The 22,602-nt window shown below is 41.5% G+C and overlaps 2 protein-coding genes across 2 annotated transcripts in view; both read right to left on the reverse strand.

The window, feature by feature from the left end:
• The window catches only part of LOC109996902 (uncharacterized), a 57,084-nt gene extending 43,007 nt beyond the window's left edge, over positions 1-14,077 (reverse strand). Inside the window, exons 1-11 of the mRNA XM_065949149.1 lie at positions 13,368-14,077; positions 12,046-12,165; positions 11,418-11,567; positions 10,844-10,963; positions 10,593-10,712; positions 9,755-9,984; positions 7,280-9,602; positions 5,637-5,810; positions 3,303-3,479; positions 2,189-2,365; positions 1,674-1,850 (exon numbers count right to left, since the gene is read on the reverse strand). Of these exons, the coding sequence (XP_065805221.1) occupies positions 1,674-1,850; positions 2,189-2,365; positions 3,303-3,479; positions 5,637-5,810; positions 7,280-9,602; positions 9,755-9,984; positions 10,593-10,712; positions 10,844-10,963; positions 11,418-11,567; positions 12,046-12,165; positions 13,368-13,591 (3,992 nt within the window). The 5' untranslated portion in view covers positions 13,592-14,077. The remainder of the gene's footprint in view (positions 1-1,673; positions 1,851-2,188; positions 2,366-3,302; positions 3,480-5,636; positions 5,811-7,279; positions 9,603-9,754; positions 9,985-10,592; positions 10,713-10,843; positions 10,964-11,417; positions 11,568-12,045; positions 12,166-13,367) is intronic.
• Positions 14,078-20,242: 6,165 nt separating this feature from the next.
• The window catches only part of LOC109977296 (cadherin-20-like), a 35,621-nt gene continuing 33,261 nt past the window's right edge, over positions 20,243-22,602 (reverse strand). Inside the window, exon 12 of the mRNA XM_065949043.1 lies at positions 20,243-22,085. Within this exon, the coding sequence (XP_065805115.1) occupies positions 21,562-22,085 (524 nt within the window). The 3' untranslated portion in view covers positions 20,243-21,561. The remainder of the gene's footprint in view (positions 22,086-22,602) is intronic.

The raw sequence follows: 22,602 nt of genomic DNA on the forward strand, positions 1-22,602 counted from the left end.
AAAGATTTCTCATCCCGGTGTTCATCATTTGATGTTTCCTTCAGTATTTGTTCTCCTGGTTGTTTGAAAGGTGGAAATGTAGAGATATCAAAGACATGTTCATTTTTTTATGGACTCTTACCAATAAATGCTTCAAGAAAACACTTTGTTATGTTCTGCTTTATTTTATGTTACAGTATGGATAGTGTGTGCTGAATGGAGGTGGATATGTTTCAGCTGTATTCTTTAAAAACTGCTGTATAAGCTGCACTTCTTTGGGAGCTGTGCAACAAGCTAACGTGTTGGCAACAGTTAGCATTAATAGGGTGACCACCACACGTCCTGATTTGACCCGGGACCCGTTTACAAGCTCTGAGTCCCGAGTCCCCACAAATATCTATAAATCACTAATATGTCCCGGGTTTAACCAAAACAACACACCATGCTAACAACACTGATTTGTCTTTAAATATGTCAATCAATGTCGTTGCCATGGCTGCTACAGTTTTAACCAATAGCAGTGAGGAGAAACACCAAGCGGATAAAACTCATTCTAAAACGAGGGTGAACCTTGTGTTGGCTTTTACCCGTGGACGTGGAGTTGGTCTGCTTCCTGTTGGACAGGCAGGTGACAAACACCGGCGGTTAGCTTGTGTGCTAGCTTGCAGTGTAGTTACAAGCAGTAAACGTACACATTACATGAGGGGCCCAGTTTGAATGTTGTGTTTACAAGCTGCAGCCAACATTTCTACCGACTCCATCTTTAAGAATAAGTATTTATTTGGGCAGCTTTAACTTAAATTCTTGCTGTTTTTGCTTTATGTCCTTTGCTAATTGTTTTGCACTAAAACACCAGGTCAGATTCCTTGTATGTGTAAATGTAGCCTACTTGGCAATAAAGAAGCAATTCTGATAGTGAAAACAAAAAAGACACAAACTCTGTGTTCTGAAGTTCATTATGTTTTATTATCACTTAGTGTGAAAGGACACTTCCTATTCACACATGCAGCTCAGCCCGATGAGGTCAGGACATTTTAGGAGTGCAGGGCATGTTTTAAAGAGGTTATAAAGAGAAGATTACTTTAATACATGTTACATATGATCAAGTTCTGGTTTGTACTTTTTGTAAAAAATAGAATCAAAATAATTGTCACGAGAAGAATAACTGCAGCATTTCTTGGTAGAGTTTGATCCCTTAACATTTCTACTAGCTGCTTCATGTTTGACCTTCCACTCCTGTAATGTGTGGAGAACAAATGATTCTATTATTATTATCATTAGAAATATAACTGAAATGAGCTCTGATGTGATTCCTCTGTCAGTCCCTGATGGATGAAGCTCTCCTCAGCTTTCAGAGCTTCTCCACCCACAAGATGGTGGAGGTTCATCCTCTGTGGCTCATCAGGACACAGCTGCTCCTCTCTGCACCACCAGCGTCCTTATCGCTCACATTACGAGATCACCATCGCAAGCTAATGAGAGAAGAAGAGAGATCACAGAAATCATAAATCATTTTCAACTGCCGCTAACAATGTTCTTCTAGAGACAGAAGTTTCAACACATCTCTCTTCATGCTCTGAAGATCAGGTCTTTGTGATCCCTGCAATCTGAGGAAAACTAAAAAACAACAAGAATCTGAATATATGTATGACCTGATATGTGGAGGGTTTACTTAAGAACACTAAGAGTCTGACCTCAGAGTCTCCAGTCGATAGTTTGGATTCTTTTCAAGATCACTCAGCAGCTTCACATCTGAATCCTGCAACTTGTTATTCCCTCTCAGGTCCAGCTCTCTGAGATGGGAGGGGTTGGACTTCAGAGCTGAGGCCAGAGAAGAACAGCTGACCACTGACAAACTGCAGCCCCTCAATCTGAATAAAGAATAAATGAAGAAAAAAATAATTTATATAATCCACTCACATGTGTTCCGGTCAACATCACTTTGTCCTGATGAATAACGTTTTCTCTAAATGATTAGAGGATCATTTCTGATTGTGTATCCACTTTATCTAAATCCTCCAAATGTCAGCACAACATTCATACAGCTGTTCATGTATACAGATGAAGAACAGGCTGCTGATCTCAGCAGAGCTAATGTTAGCTTGTTTCATGGTGTTCAGCTTATTTTTACGTTAGGATTCACTCAGTGTTCATCATTCCTGAGGTGTTGAACAGTAGCACAGACTCAAAGAAAGAAAATGTGTCTGACCTCAGAGTCTCCAGTCTGCAGTTTGGACTCTGCAGTCCCTGACACAGCAGCTTCACTCCTGAATCCTGCAGCTTCTCGTTCCCACTCAGGTCCAGCTCTCTGAGATGGGAGGGATTGGTTTTCAGAGCTGAGGCCAGAGAAGAACAGCTGATCTCTGACAAACTGCACTCACTCAACCTGAATAAAGAATAAATTAAAAATAATGTATAATCCACTCACATGTGTTCAGGTTGTGATGAGTATCTCAACATCACTTTGTCCTGATGAATAAAGTTTTCTCTAAATGTTTAGAGGATCATTTCTGATTGTGTATTCGCTAAATCTAAATCCTCCAAATGTCAGCACAACATTCATACAGCTGTTCATGTGCACAGATGAAGAACAGGCTGCTGATCTCAGTCAGCTCTTAACCGCCCCTGTATTACAACATTACAAACTAAAACAAAATATCCATCTGATAATGATCAATCTGCTTTAATACACAAAAAAGTTTTTATTTTATTTAACTTTGATAATATCAAACACTTAATATAAGCAGACTGTTAATTATTGGAGTTGGGTGTGTCTCTGACTGTTCCTGCTGCATGTGATGGAAGTAAAAAGTGGAGCGTGTATTTACAAGCGACATATCTTTGTTTATAACGCAGCACTGTTTCACAGAGTCTGTGTGGAAAAGTTCAGACAGCAGGCTGTGAGATGACGTTGCTATCGCTAAGTTAGCTGCAGACACGGTGAGCGTGAACGGAGAAAAGTCGGACCGACCGTTTGACCGGGTCACAGGTTTTCCTGACTTGCCGTACGGATCAACTCTGTTCTGTTAAACTTAAAGTAAACAGGTACGCGTGGTGGCTGGAGCTCCCTCCAGAGTGTGTGTGTGTGTGTGTGTGTGTGTGTGTGTGTGTGTGTGTTTGAGCAGTGTATGTTGGTGATGATTAAAAGAAATGGGGCTTTGGCTCTGACTTGCACACCCTTAAAGATGAGACGATGCATCTCAAATGTGCTAACCTTGAATCAATTCAAACACAGTTTCTATTATATACACATATATATATATATATATATATATATATATATATATATATATATATATATATATTACAGTAAGTGATCTGACCTCAGAGTCTCCAGTCTGCAGTTTGGACTCTGCAGATAATCACACAGCAGCTTCACTCCTGAATCCTGCAGCTTTTTGTTGTCGCTCAGGTCCAGCTTTCTGAGATGTGAGGGGTTGGACTTCAGAGCTGAGGCCAGAGAAGAACAGCTGATCTCTGACAAACTGCAGTACTTCAATCTGAATAAAGAATAAATGAAGAATAAAAATAATGTATAATCCACTCATGTGTTCAGGTCAACATCACTTTGTCCTGATGAATAAAGTTTTCTCTAAATGATTAGAGGATCATTTCTGATTGTGTATTCACTAAATCTAAATCCTCCAAATGTCAGCACAACATTCATACAGCTGTTCATGTACACAGATGAAGAACAGGCTGCTGATCTCAGTCAGCTCAACACATTATTTAATCCAAAGTCTTCATGATTTCACTTCTTAACAGAACCAGAGGAAACCAGAGGCTTCATGTGCACGTTGTTTTTCATCTTCATGAGTAGTTTTAAGCTGTTCTCCACATTATCAGAAATCTCTGCATGAAGATGATTCCTAAATCTGGAATACTTTGACAGGATATAGAAACGTTACAAAAACTCAGTCTAAACTTGCTCTAAATGATCAACTCTCTGACTGGTCCCACCTGCCTCCTTTGTGTTTTTTTCTGGACTCTTCATCAGAGCTTGAATCCTGCGTTGGTATGACACTGTGGCCTGTGTTAGTGTAATGGAAAAATTCTGTTAACTGTCCAGGACACATTTTACTCACAGCTCACGTGAGAAATGCAACAATAATTTAATACGTAATATTCTTGTTTTCTCTTTACCCAAGGATGAAGGTTGCTTACAAATAGCTAAATATCAACGATACTCAGACTTGAAGTTTCCTTGACATTACTGTTGTGCGACGTGTTAAAAGTCATGACGAAATGTATTTGATATTTGACTGCGCCTGTATCAGCAATTCTTATATAGGCATGAAGGTTTTTCTGTGAAGCATGTACCCAAGCATATTGTGATTACTTCGAGCTTCAGACTGTATTGACACTCTGAAGCTTTGTTCCTTCTACTTGCAAGAAGAATTTAACTAAACGAAGACATTGATTGACTCATGATCCTTTCTTTTGCATTGTTAACAGAAATTTCCAGCACAAGACTGTTTATGACTCTTAGCTCTGTTTGAATGATAACCACACCACCCAGCTGATGGTGTTCACTCTGGACCATCAGCACTGACATCATCTTGTAACGTGGCTGGTACAGGTGGAGAAGCTAGCTGCAGATAGCAATTAGCAGAAATCCCAGGATAGCTTGGAGTCATTCCATGAAGCAGGATTAAGCAGAATCATCGCATATTTCAACAAGTCTATGCTAGGGAACAAGTCTGCTCCGGACCAGGCTAACAGTTGACCTTAGTTTAGCCGTGTGTCAAAGAATTCTAGACATACTTCTGATATTATCGAGACTACGGATCATATAGTCACAAAGTGTAAGCAGAGGGGGAAGCACACTCCTGGACTTAAAGCTTTTTCAGTTGCACAGCTGTTTTAAAGAGACAGCCTCTTGTTGGACACTTAAATAATAATTACACTGCTGTACCTTGCCTTATAAATGCTGCTGCGCAGCTGTAACAGAGGGCTGCTCTATATTGGACAGGTCTCATTTTAATCTGTGATTTTAATTGTATAAAGGGTTTTATTCTTATTCCTGCGTGTGTTAATTTGTATTTGAATGGTGAATGTCAATTGTTTTTATTGTTGGCATACAGCTTACATTTTGATCTCTGGAGGGGTTTCTTTTTAATTTGTGTGCAGGTAAAAGGCTCTTTACATACAGGGAGGGGGAGGGGGGGCAGCAGGTGTTGTTGCATTTTATAAGCCGCAACTGGATACTTCATTCATTAAAGTAGATGGATGGATACCGTCTCTCACTGTCTTACACACATGATGATGGAGGTCAGAGATCAACAACTCTTTCTATCACACACTCAGAACACAACAGAGGCATTACCTGGTGGAGCTATTTGGTACTACAACAATATTCAGACTGTTACACTCCGACTGATGGAGCACAATGTTGAGTCTGTGAACACAGAAAACTATCCCATCACAGACTTCATTTCCCTCCTTTGAGTCACTCTACATACTGTTCAGTCAGTCTGTATTTGTGTGATTGTAAGTGTGTCTGTTAAGTAATGCTGTTTTGGATGTTTGTGTATTACTTTATATTTGTGTTAGGACGCCCTTAAAGATAAGACGATGCAGCTCAAGGGGCTAACCTTTAATAAATTAAAACACAGTTTCTATGACAGACATATATATATTACAGTCAGTGATCTGACCTCAGAGTCTCCAGTCTGCAGTTTGGACTCTCCAGTCCAGCCAGTAGCTTCACGACTGAATCCTTCAGGTCGTTGTTCCGACTCATGTCCAGCTCTCTGAGGTGGGAGGGGTTGGACTTCAAAGCTGAGGCTATGACGTCACAGTGAGTCTCTGAGAGTCCACAGCCAGAAAGTCTGTTGTGACACATAAAATAGAGAAATGTGACTCATAGAAGAAGTGTTTGATATATACAGTATGTCTCACATTTGATGATTAAACAGTTTGTCATGTCCTGTTTGGTCTTAACTTTACACATCAGTGGAATCTGTCACTGACACAAAACTCAAATTAAATGGGAAATGGACTTGAGCTTATATCGCTCTTTTCTAGTCTTCTGACTACTCAAAGCGCTTTTACACCGTATGTCAAACACTGATGGCAGAGGTTGCTATGTAGGGAGTCCATCAGAAGTAACTAATCCCATTCATACGCATTCATACGCCACCGACGAGGTAGCGAGAGAAATTTGGGGTTAAGTGTCTTGCCCAAGGACAAATCGAACATGTTGATGCAGGAGCAGGCAGTCCTTCTCACTGAATATCTCATCTTGCGCAGGTCGAGTATTCATACCAACAAAGTAATGTGTGACCTCTGATGACCCCCGTACAGGTATAACTACCGGTGTCATCTGAGCACTCATTCCCTATCATCTTCTCTCTTACGCAGGTCACTGTAGTAGCATTGAGTTGATCGAATAGCATCGAATAACCTAACTTTAACAAGAATGTGTTGCCTTTAGCCTTGTGACCATACGGTCAGAGCAGCGGATTGTATTGTAAGCCCCCCAAAGGCTGCGACAAGCTGTCTCTTTCCAAGGAGAAACAGAGTGCTCCCGCTCAGGCTAACTGATGGTGTGCTAACATGAGCAAGTTCAATAGGTGTTTTTTTTTTGATATATATATATATATATATATATATATATATATATATATATATGTATATATGTGTGTGTTACATACTGGTTAAAGTATCTGTGAAGAGCGTGCTTTCGCTCCCCTCTTGCTGTAGTAGTGTAATATTGATTTTGCCTCACATTCTCACACTTAGGTGAAGTGCTCTTGCTCAGGCTAACTTTAGCTAGACTATCGTCACTTGCTGATTTGGATATTTCAGTCAGTGGAGTGCTCTCACTCTGCCTGACTCACCAGTCCTCTTCATCGGACATAGCCGCTAGGATGAATTCTCATAACTGTGCTAACTATATGGCCCTGTTCAATCCTGAGGATTGCCACGATCGTTGCCATTCATGCCTTGGTATTGAACATCTAAAGGAGGGTCTCTCACAGGACCCATGCATGAGGGCTGCTAGGCTGGCAGATGTGGAAGGGGGCCCATAGCATCTGATATCTCCCTTTTCAGGGATCAACACTATCAGCCATCTCAGTCAGTTCTTTGGGAATTCCCTCCTGAATGTGTTCACAAAAAAAACTATCAAAGCACTTTTTGAACTCAGGGCAATAAAAATAAAAACTTCGACTGACTATTTCTCCTGAACATTAACAGTCGAACACTATTTGGGGAACAGTGAAGATTTTGTTTAGTTTTAGAATAAGTGAATTAGTACATGACACTGATTTATAATGCTCTAAACATCTGGACTTACTTTGCCATCCTGCAGTTCCTCACAGCTGGAATCAGTCTCAATCGTCCCTGCTCTGATGTCTTGTACTTCTTCAGGTCCAACTCATTCAGAACCTCCTCAGACATCTGCAGCATGTAGGCCAGAGCAGAGCAGTGGATCTCAGAGAGTTCCTTTTCTAATCTGTTCTCTGACTTCAAGAACTCTTGGATCTCCTGATGGACTGAGAGGTCCTTCATCTCCATCAGGCAGTGGAAGATGTTGATGCTTCTGTCAGGAGAGATATCTCTACTGTTCTTCTCCTTCAGGTTGTTGATTACTCCTTGGATCATTTCTGGACTGTTGTCTGTCTGACCCAGCAGGCCTCCTACGAGCCCCTGGTTTGACTTCAGAGACAGTCCATGAAGGAAGCGAACAAACAGGTCCAGGTGACCATTTTTACTTTTCAGGGATTTCTCCATGGCTCTACCGAGAAAGACTTTTAAAGAAGTGTAGTCATCGCTGTTGTCTTTGCCGCCATTGTCGCTATTGCCGCTATTGTCGCCTTTGCTGACGTTGTCTTTTTTGCCGCTATTGTCGCCTTTGCTGACGTTGTCTTTTTTGCCGTAGTCTTCGCTGTTGCCGTTGTAGTCGTCGTAGTCATCTCCGCGGAAGTCATTGTAGTCGTCATAGTCGTCGTAGTCGTCTTCGCGGAAGTTGTTGTAGTCGTCGTAGTCGTCTACGGGGAAGTCGTCTACGGGCAAGTCGTCGTAGTCGTGTTCGTCGTAGTCGTCTACGGGTAAGTCGTTTACGAGCAAGTCGTCGTAGTCGTGTTCGTAGTAGTCGTCTACGGGGAAGTCGTCCTTGCGGAAGTCTTCTTCACGGTAGTCATCTTCGGGGAGGTCGTCGTTCCTGTCATCGTAATCTTGACAGGAACGACTGTCAGTAACTGACTTCCTAGATTTCATCATGGGTTGATTTTGGAGAATATCCTTGATTGAAAATCTTTTCAATTCTTTTTCTTCCAGAAAAGCCTTCAGAACTGTTGTGTCCCTGTTGGTGAAACAGTGGAACATGTAGACTGCAGCCAGAAACTCTTGAACACTCAGATGAACAAAGCAGTAGACTGTTTTCTGGAAGATCACACACTCTGTTTTGAAGATCTCTGTACAAACTCCTGAGTACACCGAGGCCTCTGTGACATCCAGACCACACCGCTCCAGGTCTTCTTGGTAGAATAGGATGTTTCCGTCCTCCAGTTGTTCAAATGCCAGCCTCCCCAGCTTCAGAAGAACGTCCCTGTCAGCCTCCATCAGCTCATGTGGACTCATCTGAGGTCCCTCATCATACTTGTTCTTCTTCCTCTTTGTCTGAACCAGCAGGAAGTGTGAGTACATGTCAGTCAGGGTCTTGGGCAGCTCTCCTCTCTGCTCTGTGCTCATCATGTGCTCCAGAACTGTGGCAGTGATCCAGCAGAAGACCGGGATCAGACACATGATGTGGAGGCTCCTGGATGTCCTGATGTGTGAGATGATTCTGCTGGACAGATCTTCTTTATCACTGAACCTCCTCCTGAAGTACTCCTCCTTCTGGGCATCAGTGAAGCCTCGTACTTCTGTTACCCTGTCAACACATGAAGGAGGGATCTGATTGGCTGCTGCAGGTCGAGAAGTTATCCAGATGAGAGCTGAGGGTAGCAGATTCCCCTTGATGAGGTTTGTGAACAGTGTGTTTAACGATGATTTCTGTGTGACATTAGAAACAACCTCCCTGTTTTTGAAGTCCAATGACAGTCTGCTTTCATCCAGGCCGTCAAAGATGAACAACAGTTTACAGACAGCGAGCGTCTCTGCTGTGACCTTCTGTAATGTTGGATGGAAAACACGGAGCAGCTCAAGAAGACTGTACTCCTTATCTCCGATCAAGTTCAGCTCCCTGAATGAAAGCAGGATCACCAGACTGACGTCTTGGTTCTCTGAGCCCTCTGCCCAGTCCAGAGTGAACTTCTGCACTGAGAAGGTTTTTCCAACACCAGCGACGCCGTTTGTCAGAACCACTCTGATGGGTTTCTGTTGGTCGGGTTGAGCTCCTGTCTTTGGTTTCTGTTGGTTGGGTAAGGCTTTAAAGATGTCCTGGGACTTGATTGGAGTCTCATGGAGGGTCTTCTTTTTAGAGTCTCTCTCAATCTTTCTCACCTCATGTTGGGTGTTCATCTCATCACTCTGTCCCTCTGTGATGTAGAGCTCAGTGTAGATCCTGTTGAGGAGGGTTCTACTTCCTGTATCATCACTTCCTTCAGTCACACATTCACATCTCCTCCTCAGACTGACCTTATGTTCATCTAAAACCTCCTGCAGACCTCTATCTACTGAAAGAGAGAATGATGGAATCTGCTTATTATTTTCAAATGTTTTTGTAAAAGAAGAAAAAAAGAGTTTTCATTTCTTTACTTTTTACATTTACAAATAAAAGTCCTGTTTTAGGAGGAGATCACAGAAGCAGAAAGGTGTACAGTCTTACTTCGTTCAGTGCTGCTCTGACTGACTGTCTGCAGTCCAGGTCCTGTTCTGGATCTTTCTCCACACTGAGGACAGGACGAGTCTCCTGGTGAACCGGACTGGTCCCAGTATGAGGTGATGCACTGTCTGCAGAACCAGTGTCCACAGCTGGTAGAGACGGGATCCTTCAGGACGTCCTGACACAAAGGACAGGACGGCTGCTCCTCTATAACATGAGTCCTCTTCGTCCCCCTGTGAAGACATATCTTTAGAACTAAACTGATTGTTGACTGATGTGAAAATGAAGATTTATCAAACACGATCCAAACACTTAGATGATCATAGAGAGCAGGTAACACCTTCTTTCTTATGTTTGTATTCAGCTCATAGTCTGCAGTGAGATGAGTGTTTCTTGTGTTTTAACATTCCTGCTTTCTTAAAGACTAAAGAAGAACATTTTCTCTCTCACTGTCTTTTGAAACAATAATGATCTGTGTGCAGTTTTTTTTATTAAAGCAGTAAAGACTCAGTTTCTTATCTTCTCTACACTTTACCTGTCACACAGCCTTTTTCTTTGGCTCTCTGGTTTCTCAAATACCTTCTTACCTATGACCACACAGTATCATATCAGACGATGATGGAAAAAACTAAACTGAGACAATAACAAACTCTTTGAAACAGGGGACGTGCTGAACGCCATCTTCTGTTGGTAATAAACGTACAAATGAGAAGTAAGAGGATAAGGAGCAGGTCCAAAGCTTTGTAAGAGTCCTCTTAGATTAGATTACAGCTTTACAAGGTGACTGAGCGACCCTACAAGGAAACATCTGAAGTGAGAAGGAGTTAGTAAGCAGACTTACTTTGTGTCTGAGGGTCCAGGTTCTTTACTGAAGTATGGATTTTCATCTTTGGACAGATCACTCTTCATAGACAGACAGCTGGGTACAGGAGACTCTGCTCTCTGTCTGCGCGACTCAACTCTGCAAAAAACCAACAAGTTTTATATTTCTATGAATCTTTGATCAACTCTCTGATGACAATGCTGTAAAAGAAGCCGTATACAAAAAGATCTACAGCTGTTGATAACGAGAAGGTTTCCAGGTTTGTTTACTTTATGTCTGAAGGTAAAGGTTCATTTTTGAACTTCAGAGACAGACAGCTCGGTACAGGAGACTCTGCTCCGTCCTCCTTGTCCTCTAAACACACGTCCATGTTCTGATCTGAAGTCAGTCTGAGAGGAAAAACAGAAACACACACTGAGAGATCAACACACAAGAAACAGGAAACCAGTTTGATCCTGTAGGTGAAGACCTGGTTAGGACTGTATAACTGGGTATGGATGGTGAGTGTTGTTTGGGTGATGTCGGTAAGAACACCAGTGAAGCACTTTTCATTCTTGAGTTTCTCCTTTATTCCAGTATGAATATCTGTGTGTGCGTGTGTGGTTAGGTTCTCTTGGACGCACACAATAAAGCACTCAACACAACTGGTGATTCAGGCAGAGCAGTTAACAAGGAACAGTTAACTATCACACACTGCTTAACTGAACTACATGAGGTGAGTAGAGCTGCACATGGTCCAAGGGGCGGGGCTATGACGTCATCACCTAGAGAGCCTTTCGAACTGATCTAACGCCACAACCAAGGAAACATCTGAAGTGAGAAGGAGTTAGTAAGAAGACTTACTTTGTGTCTGAGGGTCCAGGTTCATTACTGAAGTATGGATTTTCATCTTTGGACAGATCACTCTTCAGAGACAGACAGCTGGGTACAAGAGACTCTGCTCCGTCCTCCTCGTCCTCTAAACACACGTCCATGTTCTGATCTGAAGTCAGTCTAAGAGGAAAAACAGAAACACACACTGAGAGATCAACAAACAAGAAACAGGAAACCAGTTTGATCCTGTAGGTGAGGACCTGGTTAGGACTGTATAACTGGGTATGGATGGTGAGTGTTGTTCGGGTGATGTCGGTAAGCACACCAGTGAAGCAGTTTTCCTTCTTGAGTTTCTCATTTATTCCAGTGTGTTGAAATACAGCCAAGCTGGTACAGTATCTGGGCATAGGTAGCTGTTTGTCTGTTAGGATGTGTGTAAGAATATCCGTGTGTACGTGTGTGGTTAGGTTCTCATGGACGCACACAATAAAGCACTCAACACAACTGGTGATTCAGACAGAGCAGTTAACAAGAAACAGTTAACTCTCACACTCGGGGGCGGGGCTATGACATCATCACCCAGAGAGCCTTTCGAACAGATCTAACGCCACAACCAAGGAAACATCTGAAGTGAGAAGGAGTTAGTAAGCAGACTTACTTTGAGTCTGAGGGTCCAGGTTCAATACTGAAGTATGGATTTTCATCTTTGGACAGATCACTCTTCATAGACAGACAGCTGGGTACAGGAGACTCTGCTCTCTGTCTGCTCCACTCAAATCTGCAATAACAAACTTTTGTTATATTTCCATCACATGAATACCTTTTTAGATACCACAGCAACAAAAAACAGAAGTCTGGGCACCCAGACGAGGTAATGTTCTTGTTTTGAATGAGCAACCTGCACACAGTGGTGATACAGAAAAGATCACTGTGTCATGATTCCTGTTTAGTTTCATATTTGGTTCATTTCCTGTGTTTACTTTTCAGTGTTTCCTGTTTCATGTTGTAGTTTTTCCCTCTGTGTGTTGTGTCTTTAGTGCTTCCTCCAGCCTGTGTGTTTCCCTCCAGTTTTGATCGCCCTCATTGTCTGTCTCACCTGGGTTTGATTGCCCCTTGTATTTAGTGTTTCTTCTGTGTCAGTTCATTGTCAGTCGTCTACCTTCCTGTGCTCCTGTTTCATTTGCTTTTTGCTCTCTGGCTCCCTGAGTTTTGTGTTTCTACCTGTTTGTGGTCTTGATCTTTAAACAAGTAGCTTGTTTTTGACTTTTGCCTTCTTGTTAAATTAAGTATTTTTGGTTTCTGCTACTTCAGACGGCCTGATATGATGACAGGCTGAACATTTTTAAGGAGGATTTTTTTTAAAGGGGACAAATTATGAAAAATCCACTTCTACAATGTTGTTGAACATATATCTGGGTAACCTGAGAGTCTACTGACCCACAAAATGTGAAAAAAACTCATCCAGTCCTTTGTTTGTGGTCTGCATAAGTCTTACAACACAGAGAGCTCTGTTTCAAATGTGCTCTCCTTGTGATGTCACAGTGGGATTCTGGTAAAAATAAATCTCCTCCCCTCCCCTGGTACCTCCACCCATGGACTCCACCCCCAGACTAGAACAAAACTTTTGCGCAGGTCAACCATTTTTATTATTGCTAGTGAAGGAGTGATGTCTACTGGGAAAACTCAGGGGGCGGTCATTACATTTAAAGAGACACACACACCAAAACGGAGCGTTCTGAGAGAGCTGTTTATACAGGGTCAAAAACCTCCTCTGGTGCTTGATTCATGTTATATTTTGACCAAAGCACAGCACAGATGTTTCATTTAGACCACAGGGGACTGTTTGAAAAGGTGGAGGAGGGGGATGATATGTCCTCTTTAATATCAAATGATTTCTCTTTAAATCAGAAAGTTTAAGCTAGCAGATTGATTTAAGTAGAAATTAAATCTGAAGTGTAATAAGTTGGTAAGTTTTCTTACTTTGTGTCTGAGGGTCCAGGTTCTTTACTGAAGTATGGATTTTCATCTTTGGACAGATCACTCTTCATAGACAGACAGCTGGGTACAGGAGACTCTGCTCTGTCCTCCTCGTCCTCTAAACACACGTCCATGTTCTGATCTGAAGTCAGTCTAAGAGGAAAAACAGAAACACACACTGAGAGATCAACACACAAGAAACAGGAAACAGCTTGATCCAGCGACATACACACACACACACACACGTCATATTAATCTCAGTTGTGACTTCATTTGAAACTCTCTGTGTTCAGTTCTCAGGAGAAAACTGAGACAACAGAAGTGAAGATATAAAAACTGGATAAACACTCACCCCGCTTCACTCTTCAGTTCTCTGCTGCTGTCTATTTAAAATGGAGTCTTACTAACTGAACACTTTCACTTTCACCGTCCCGCCTCCTCTCATGAGCCTGGATGACTTGGTTAGTGTTGCCCCTCCCCCTCCATTTACAGGAAATCAGCTGGGTTCGTGTGTGTGTGCTTGTTTAGGATTTAAAAAAAACAAAAAAAATGTTCTCTTATTGATTTGGCACTGGATATGCGTTACCTCAGGATACATTGCCTTATCAATATTTAAAGATAAAGTGTGCAGTAACACTTGTACATGGTCACATGACAGGAACTATCAGGTCTTATTACTCTGAACCTAAAGACTTGTACTGGTGTGTGATCTGTGTGTGTGTGTGTGTGTGTGTGTGTGTGTGTGTGTGTGTGTGTGTGTTGAGGAGCCAAACATCAGAGTTCTGTAGTGCCTGGATTGTATTTGATCTTCAGGAATACAAACGCCCAAATACTACATCCTTAAATACATGAAACGGAAGCTGGTATTGACATAATGTTGGTTAATGTAATTCCTGCAAACGCCAATATGTTGCAGGCCTGTACTGTTAAAATGCATGTTGACTGACATCATTTTTAAGCAGCAAACGTCATGTATGACCTTCCTTTCACTTCAATCTTTATTCAGTAACCACTTTGAGAGACTTAAAGGTGTTAAACCTCCTAATGCATATGAGCAAATATGAAGAGTATACCCATTTGTCAACATGTTAAAGAACATGCAGTGGGTGTCAGTGAGCTCATTACCTCTAATAAGCCCGTGCAATGTTTTCTGCAATCCTTGATTGATGGTTTATGTTTTGCAGCAATTGTGCAATCTGCTCGATGTGAGGAGTCACGAGAAAGAAGGGAACCTCCTCACTGAGCCCAGCCGACACATGCCGCAAGATCCCGGCATGCTTATTCAATTCCCCTCCCCTAAACATCCTCAAAGACTATAGCTCAACGCTCGTGCAAAAAAACTAAAAATGCAAAATGCAAGCTTGATTCGATACATTAAAGTTACAGTTGATAATTGGATCTTACCATTGTACTGATATTCTCCAAAATGGAGAATCCTCCATGCTGATGATCCACAGGGGGACAAATCAACCCCCCCAAAACGGGGCTGGGAAGGTACAAGACTCCCAGGAGGCTCCGGGCAACACAACTTCCAGCTTGAATGTGGAGTGAACAAAAAAGGCTTTGGACTTCCTCACGAGTAGAAAAAGCGACAAGCTATTTTTTTTACAGAAAAAAATGAGGTATTTATCAGAATGCACCGCGCATTTCAACTACCTCTCTCTCTGTCTCTCTCTCTACCTAACACACCAACACTTTCACAGATACGCGCAAGGATCCCATTCTGCATGATCGATGTGAGACACGAACGAGTCTTGTTGAATCCAAATCACACCAGATCCAGAAAGAAGAAACTTATAGGCTCTTATTAGAAATGTACTGACACTTTATATACCGTCATAAACATTAATAAGATGTTTATGAACATTAATAAGACTTCATGAGTGTTAATTAAACTATAAATTAATTTATAATTGGCTTGTAAGATATTAATTAACACAAAGAAACTTGTTTATAGACCACTTATCAACATTCATAAGATGTTTATTGACATTGATAAGACTTTATTAGGTTCATATCAATGCCTTATAAAGGTTAATAAATACTTTATTATGCACTTATTAAGAGTTAATAAAGCTCCTCTGCAGGTACTAGATCTAAAGTGCGAACACTACTTATAAAGGTTAATAAATACTTTATTATGCACTTATTAAGAGTTAATAAAGCTCCTCTGCAGGTACTGGATCTAAAGTGGGAACACTACTTATAAAGATTAATAAATACTTTATTATGCACTTATTAAGAGTTAATAAAGCTCCTCTGCAGGTACTGGATCTAAAGTGGGAACACAACTTATAAAGATTAATAAATACTTTATTATGCACTTATTAACAGCTCAGTGGGAACAGGGTCCAACTTTCAAGTAAACGCAGAAACAAAAAGGAGGTCTATTGAACTTCCACTCAAACAGTTTTTGGTGAAAAAAAAATGCTACTACAAATACAAGTATTATCTTTAAGGTTAACTGTAAACAACATTATGAAAACATTTGGTGTATTATAGCTACCAACATATCTGATCAAATTCAGGGAAAAAGCATAGTTGTTTTTAACCCTGGTATTGACAAAAGAACCAATTTATGTACTTGAAAACGGGGAACTTCCAAGTGCACCAGAGTTCGGTTCGCCCTGTGAGAACGTGGTCCGAACCAAGCGAGGGAAGTTAACCAAAATGTTGCAAAAGTGCATTGTGGGTTAAATTTGTCCGCCTGTAAACGATGTCAAATAGGTTTGCTGAGTGTGGCTAACGTTAGCATCGCTAACAACAGCTTTCAGTCCTCCTTACAGGTTAAAGTATTCATGCCTGTGCTAAATGTGGTCACACCATTTTCTCCAAATTATAGCTGCAACTACTGCCAAACTGTGTAGCGCTATCAGATGCCCTTCTTCCACTGTCCTGTTGTTTACTTTCAGGTCATAGCGCAGCATTAGGCCAGATTGCAGTATAGTATAGCCACTGACTCAGGCTGCCTTTTTTTTTGGTGTCATGGTTTGGTCAACACATCTTTAAAAGATAGAAATTCCTTAAACCACAGTGTTAAATGGTAAAGTTGGCTGATTGGTGACTCACAGCTCTACCCAGCATCCCTGTTTACTGGACAGTCACAGCGGATAGCTATATAACTCTATCTTAAAGGATGACACCAACCCCTTTGCACAGTTATTTTCAGCTTCTTTCCTGTGGACAGAGGTCCAAAGGTGCAGAAGAAAGTTTCCTGCTGCTATCACTGAACTAAATTAGCTGTCGCGATATTTGCACAAGCAAAACTCTTTTTATCCGAGCAGAAGGAATAATTCATTTATTTGTGATTTGTATAACTCTTATTGGTTGAAAAAGTTTTTCCTTTTCTCTTATGTGGTTGTCTCTTGCTATATCCACTCTGTAATTTATGTGATGAATATCACAGCATCTTGCTGGCTGCAAAACAAAACTACCGAAGGGTAAAAATAAAGTAACCTGAACCTGAACCTGAACCTGATTTAAACAACTTCCAAATTGCTCAAAACTACCAAACATTCAACATTCTGTAACCCTTTAAATGCTAGCTTATTAGTTAAATAGTGATTAGAGTCTTCTACAAGACATTTAAGCTTTGTGGCCAAAATGTACATGTCAAATCTGCAATAAAATCATAAATTATTTCTTTTGTATAATTTGCTGTTTTGCTGCTTTCTTTTCTGCTCTTTTTTTTTTTTTACAGCTTTTGACGAGAGACAGGGCAGCTTCGGGAGAAATCTCGCGCGAGATTTCTCCCTAAAAGTGCCGTGTGACAATGTTCAAAATCATATGCAGATGAGCACAAATAACAGTTGCGCCTTCTGTTGCACTAACAACAGACGTATGGACCACCTGTCTGTGAGCAAGGTGGGTTCGACAGAGCTCGCCATTTTTAAGTTAATATGAACTACTATTCAAAGTTGGAAACCTTTCATTTAGTTGAGGGGACATAAACGTATAATATTGAGTAAACACAGCATTTTCATGGACTTGAAGTAAAACTAACTTAGAATTGTATGTTATTATGACTTTTTGTTGTTTGTGGGTGAGAGACAGGGTGCTTTGGCAGAAATCTCACCCTTTTTTTAGTGTACAGCTTCAATCAGTGCGATTCGTGTGTCGAGGCCGGTAAGTTTAATTTAAGCAGAAGAACGCCAATGCCACGGTGAACGCAACTCTCACGAGACAGCGCGAGATCCATGATCGCGGCGTCCAGCTGCTAGACAACAACAAACAACTCTGATCAGACTTTTAAGCATATTTTTTTTTCCGGTATTCTCTCTTCAAACTCATTTCCTTTTTCTTTTTCTGAAATCGTAATACAATTTCAACCAAGCTGGACCCCATGGAGAATTGTTTTGACGACCTGGATGGAGTAAGAATAATAAAACCCTAAAACCAGAGGTCTCAAACTGCCGGCCCGCGGGCCATTTTCTTTCTCAGCAAAGTCTTTTCCACAAATCCAAGAAGGAGGCCGATGCTGCTGTTGAAGCAAGTTACGTGTTGAGTGAATTAATTGCCAGAACGGGGAAACCATTCACGGAAGGACAGTTTCTGAAGGAGTGCATGTTGCAAGTTGCTGACATTCTGTGTCCAGAAAAGAAGAGTTTGTTCAACAATATTTCTCTATCGGCAAACACTGTGGCAGAGCGGATTAGCAGTTTATCAAGTGACATTCATGACCAGTTATGTGACAGAGCAAAACGTTTCACTGCATACTCTATGGCGCTTGATGAAAGCACGGATAAAACGGACACTGCCCAGCTGTCCATATTCATCAGGGGTATTAATAACTAATTCGAAGTGACTGATGAGTTTGTGCGCAATGCACGGCCGCTCTACAGCCAAGGACATTTTTCAGCAGCTCTCTGACGCGATTGAGTGTGCGGGTTTGCCATGGAATAGACTGGTTGGCATCACCACTGACGGAGCCCCGTCCATGACAGGCAAAAAAAACGGACTAGTTGCGCTGGTACAGAGGTGATGAATATGCCTCTGCTATTGACAATCTTCTGCAGGAGTTTGATCAGCGTTTTGCTGACTTTCACTTTCCAGGTATTTGCAGACCCTTTTTCAGCTGATGTTGAGAGTGTACCAAGTGTGTTGCAAATGGAACTTGTTGACCTGCAGTGTAACAGTGAACTGAAAAATAAATTCAGAGAGGTACAGGGGAAGGCAGACCTGACTGGACAGTTTCTAAGAGAATTACCTGCATCCTTCCCAGAGCTATCCAAATTGTTCAGTCGTATAATGTGCCTTTTTGGAAGCACATATCTGTGTGAGAAACTTTTCTCGACAATGAACTTTAATAAATGCAAGTACAGGTCCAGGCTTAGTGATGCACACCTTGAAGCTGTACTCAGGGTTTCAACTGTGACCTCCATCAAGGTAAATGTGGCTCAGCTGTGTGAGCAGAAGCGCTGCCAGGTGTCTGGCAAGAAATAGAATGCAGGATTAATGTATTGGTATTTTGAGTAACTGCATTTTTTGGTTCAGTGCAAGTTTTATTTATTATTTGATTAAGTTATTTTAGTTATTTAAGTAATAAAGCAAACACAAAAGACTTGCACTACTAAATGAAAGCAGATGTTGTGAAAAATGTATATAAACTGCTGTTTGTATTAGTGATGTGTGACAAAATTTTGCAGAAACAAAAAGTACATTTGCAAAAATAAAGTCCTTTTTGTGGTGCTTGAACTTTGTAGTGGCCCTCCTTTAAGTCGACAGTACTCCCAGTGGCCCCATGCCAGTTTGAATTTGAGACCCCCTGCCTTAAACTGTGTTCCAAAGTAGCAGTCAAAACATAAAAGTTTCTCCTCCGCAAGGACTTTTATAGTGGATCAACCAACATAGCTGCTGTTTTTATCTTTGTCTCTTAATCATGTTGATGCTACTGTAAAGGTTTTACTTTTTTTTTTTTAAAAAGCTGTTTAAAGCTTTTTTTTTTGGACCACTAGAGGGCAGTAAAGCAAATAACATCAAAAAAATAATGTAAAGCTGCAGGTAAGAAAGTGTTTCTGTAAAATCCAGACAAGGAGCAGGTGTGATGTGATGCAAGAAGGGATGAAGAAACCTAAAACCTTTGTGGAACTTTTGAGTGTAAAAATAAAGAGAGACAGACTAGAGAGAAGTCCTGAGTCAGTATTTGAAGTGCTCTGCTCAGTATGCCAGAGGATATAAATGTATTTATGTGAAAACTAAAAATCCAGGGAGAATTATGGGATCATCTTCTGTTGCAATTTCACTGTTGAATGCCAACCAGCAGGTGAGCCAGAGCTGATGATTTCAGGGTTAGGTCTTTGTTATTTGTTGTGACAGTTGGAATGGATTTTTATTGTTGTGGAAAACAATATCGAGGTAGATTATCACTTTGATTCTTCTGATTTTCTTCCCTTTTCTCTTGTTTTCTTTTCTCTTTCTTTCTCTTTCCTTGGTATCCCTTTGATTGACGTAAGCAATTAAATTAAGCCTCTTGTTTATAATTGATTAATCCCCAGTGGCAAATGTTCCGCTCGCTCTCGTAAGTGTTACAGTGAAAGCAATCAGATGGAACTGTTTTGCAGCATGCAGTGCGGAGGGGATGAACTTTTAATCAGCGCTGCAAAAACAAGTCAAGCATATTAAGTTCTTTTGAGGGAAACTGTTATGAAAAGTGAATCAACTACAGTAACACTTTGGAGGACAATTCAGCATGTGATTGAAAATTTTAAAAAAGCTACTTAATCTTCTAAATGCTTCGGGGAGTTGCTCTTCACCATGAAAAGAAGCACTTTGTTAATGTGAGACACTCTACAGATTTCAAAGTATAATTTTATAGTGTGAGTGTTGTGATAAAACAAATTCTGAACTCAAGGTGGTTTCAGGACAGAAGAGCAGCCGCGTTGTTTTTCGATCTTTTTATTAGCAAGAATACAAAAATTATCTACATTCACATACCACTAACTGTAGCATGACTCACCACATTGATTCAAGTAAAATTCAATCAAATTATCAAAAATGTTCCTTTCACTTCTCTCCCAGTTTGAAAAATCATTTTTTTGTCTTTTGGTTTTTGTGTTCTTTTCTTTTGTTTTCATCCAAAACAGGTTTTTCTTTTTTTTGTCCGTTTTTTTTTTTTTTACATTTGGCACTTGATGCAGATTATCGATGTCTCTGAAGTCCACAGGATTTGGAGATTTAAGCCACATTTGTGTGGTGGCAGAAAAAGCAACACAAGTATCTCTGAAAGGACAGATCAAGCCTTTTAGTTGCCGTCCGACACTGGCTGTGGCACGGTGGTGGATGGATCGGAAAATTGAAAGGCGACTTCAATTTCCGTTTAACATTTAACCGTCTGCTGGGGAAAAAAATCTACAGTTCAATCAAAAGATTTTTTTTTTTTTTTTAGAAATGGCTTCCTTCTCATCCTTGGGAATAGATAACTGCTTTATGTTTTGGGGGGATTTACAATACAAAGAGCTCAAAAATGATACAAAAAACAAGAATACAACAAACATATCAACCTGGAGAAACCCACATGGGATTACACATCTCGTCTGTGTGATATGCAGAGATGACAAATCACACAAACAGACAAAAAAACAAGGGCAGTTACATCATGTATGTTACAACATAGAAGTGATCTTTTAAAGATTTCCTCACACAGCTGCAGTTTTTAAGTACAGTGTTGGTTTTTAAGTACCCGAATAATTTAGCAAAAAATATAAATACAGCACGAGAAACAAAGGAATAAATTAAGACCTGCCACTGATGGAACGGGGGGAAAAAAAGACATCTCTGTTTGCAGCAATGATGTCAGAAAGCTCAAACTCAGAAGAGTGGATCAGCTTTCAGGGGTTTTATCTCCCTCTGTTAGAAAAAGTAGTCCCTCTTTCTGCCGTAAATCAGTCGTCACTTTGAACAGAGCGGGGTCAGGCAGGAGAGTTAACATGTGCTTTGAAGCTGTTCCTTTTCTAGACCTCGCGGGGGCGGCCAATCCAACCCGACTCTTTAGATTTAAAAACCAGCTCACAGTGCTGCTGCTGCGAGCGTCCCAGGCCATCATCGCCGAGGAGAATCGCGGCTTCGGCAGGAATTCAAGTGCTAACAGTCATGGATGAGAGCGTGAGCACATCCTGGCTTTATTGTGTCTTTTCTCTGATATTTTCTCTTTTCGTTTTATTTGCGTACTTCATCAAAAAAAAAGGCAAACGGTTCTGTTCTACCACGTCGGGGGGCTGTTTGTCTCCAGCACGCCGTACATCTCGGCGAGCTTTTTAAAGCGAGGCCCCCAGTCGTTGAGGTAGTCGTACTCGTGGTCCGCGTTAGACCCCCCCGACTGGAGCGAGCTGAGCGACTCGGCGACCGAGCCCTCTCCCTCGTAGGCGTAGGTCTGCAGGGAGTCATACGGCGGCGCACACGGGTCTACATCTGCTTCCAGGAGCTTCGCCAGCACGTACCCGTGCACGTTACTGTCCCCGCTGCCGCAGCCCATCACGCACGCCTGCGGGACGTAACGGGACAGGCTCTCGATCTCCGGCAGCATGTCCTGTCGCATCTTACCGCCGGGGTGGTGGTGTGCCTCGCGTGGGTTCCACATGGCGCCGATGTCGAAGGCCTCGGTGTCCTCCTCGCCGCCACCCTCGTCGTCGTAGCGCACAATGTTCTCGTGGACGTTCTCCTCCTCGTCACAGAGGTACGGCTTCTTGCGGTGAGTCCGCAGTGACAGCATGAGCAGAATCATCACTGTAACAGGAGAAGAAATACATTCAGCAACAATACATATAGCAGCATGTTGTAGTTAGTGTTGTATTATGAACATGTGTGGATCCAAATACGACTTTATTTTGAAAGTGGCAGGTTTGGAAAGCCTGTTGACTAATCGTACTCTTGCTACGACTCTCCATTACTATGTCCCTTGACACAGTGTCCCTGAGTGGGCGGGTGGCAAAGTTTAAGCAGTTGTTATCAGGCTACTAAAAGTGAGTTAGTTTTATCCATTTCTGAGGCAGATTTTTTTTCACCTCATGAATGCACATGGTTTTAAGAAGTTATCAAGCAGTTGCTGTAAAGTAGAAACTCTCACTTGGTAAAACATGCTTCCTACTCAGAAAACCTTTAAATCTTTATGAGTGGAATGTTTAAGTACTGACCGAGGGCGAGCCTCAGGGCAGCCGGACATGATTAAAATCTTTGCAGCACTTTTACTCCCTGACCTTCCTGCCTTGAGGTATTCTTTCTTTAAGAAGTCCGGCTTTGGGTA

This window comes from Labrus bergylta, chromosome 20 (assembly GCF_963930695.1).
Source record: "Labrus bergylta chromosome 20, fLabBer1.1, whole genome shotgun sequence".
In the NCBI taxonomy this organism is placed as follows: domain Eukaryota; kingdom Metazoa; phylum Chordata; class Actinopteri; order Labriformes; family Labridae; genus Labrus; species Labrus bergylta.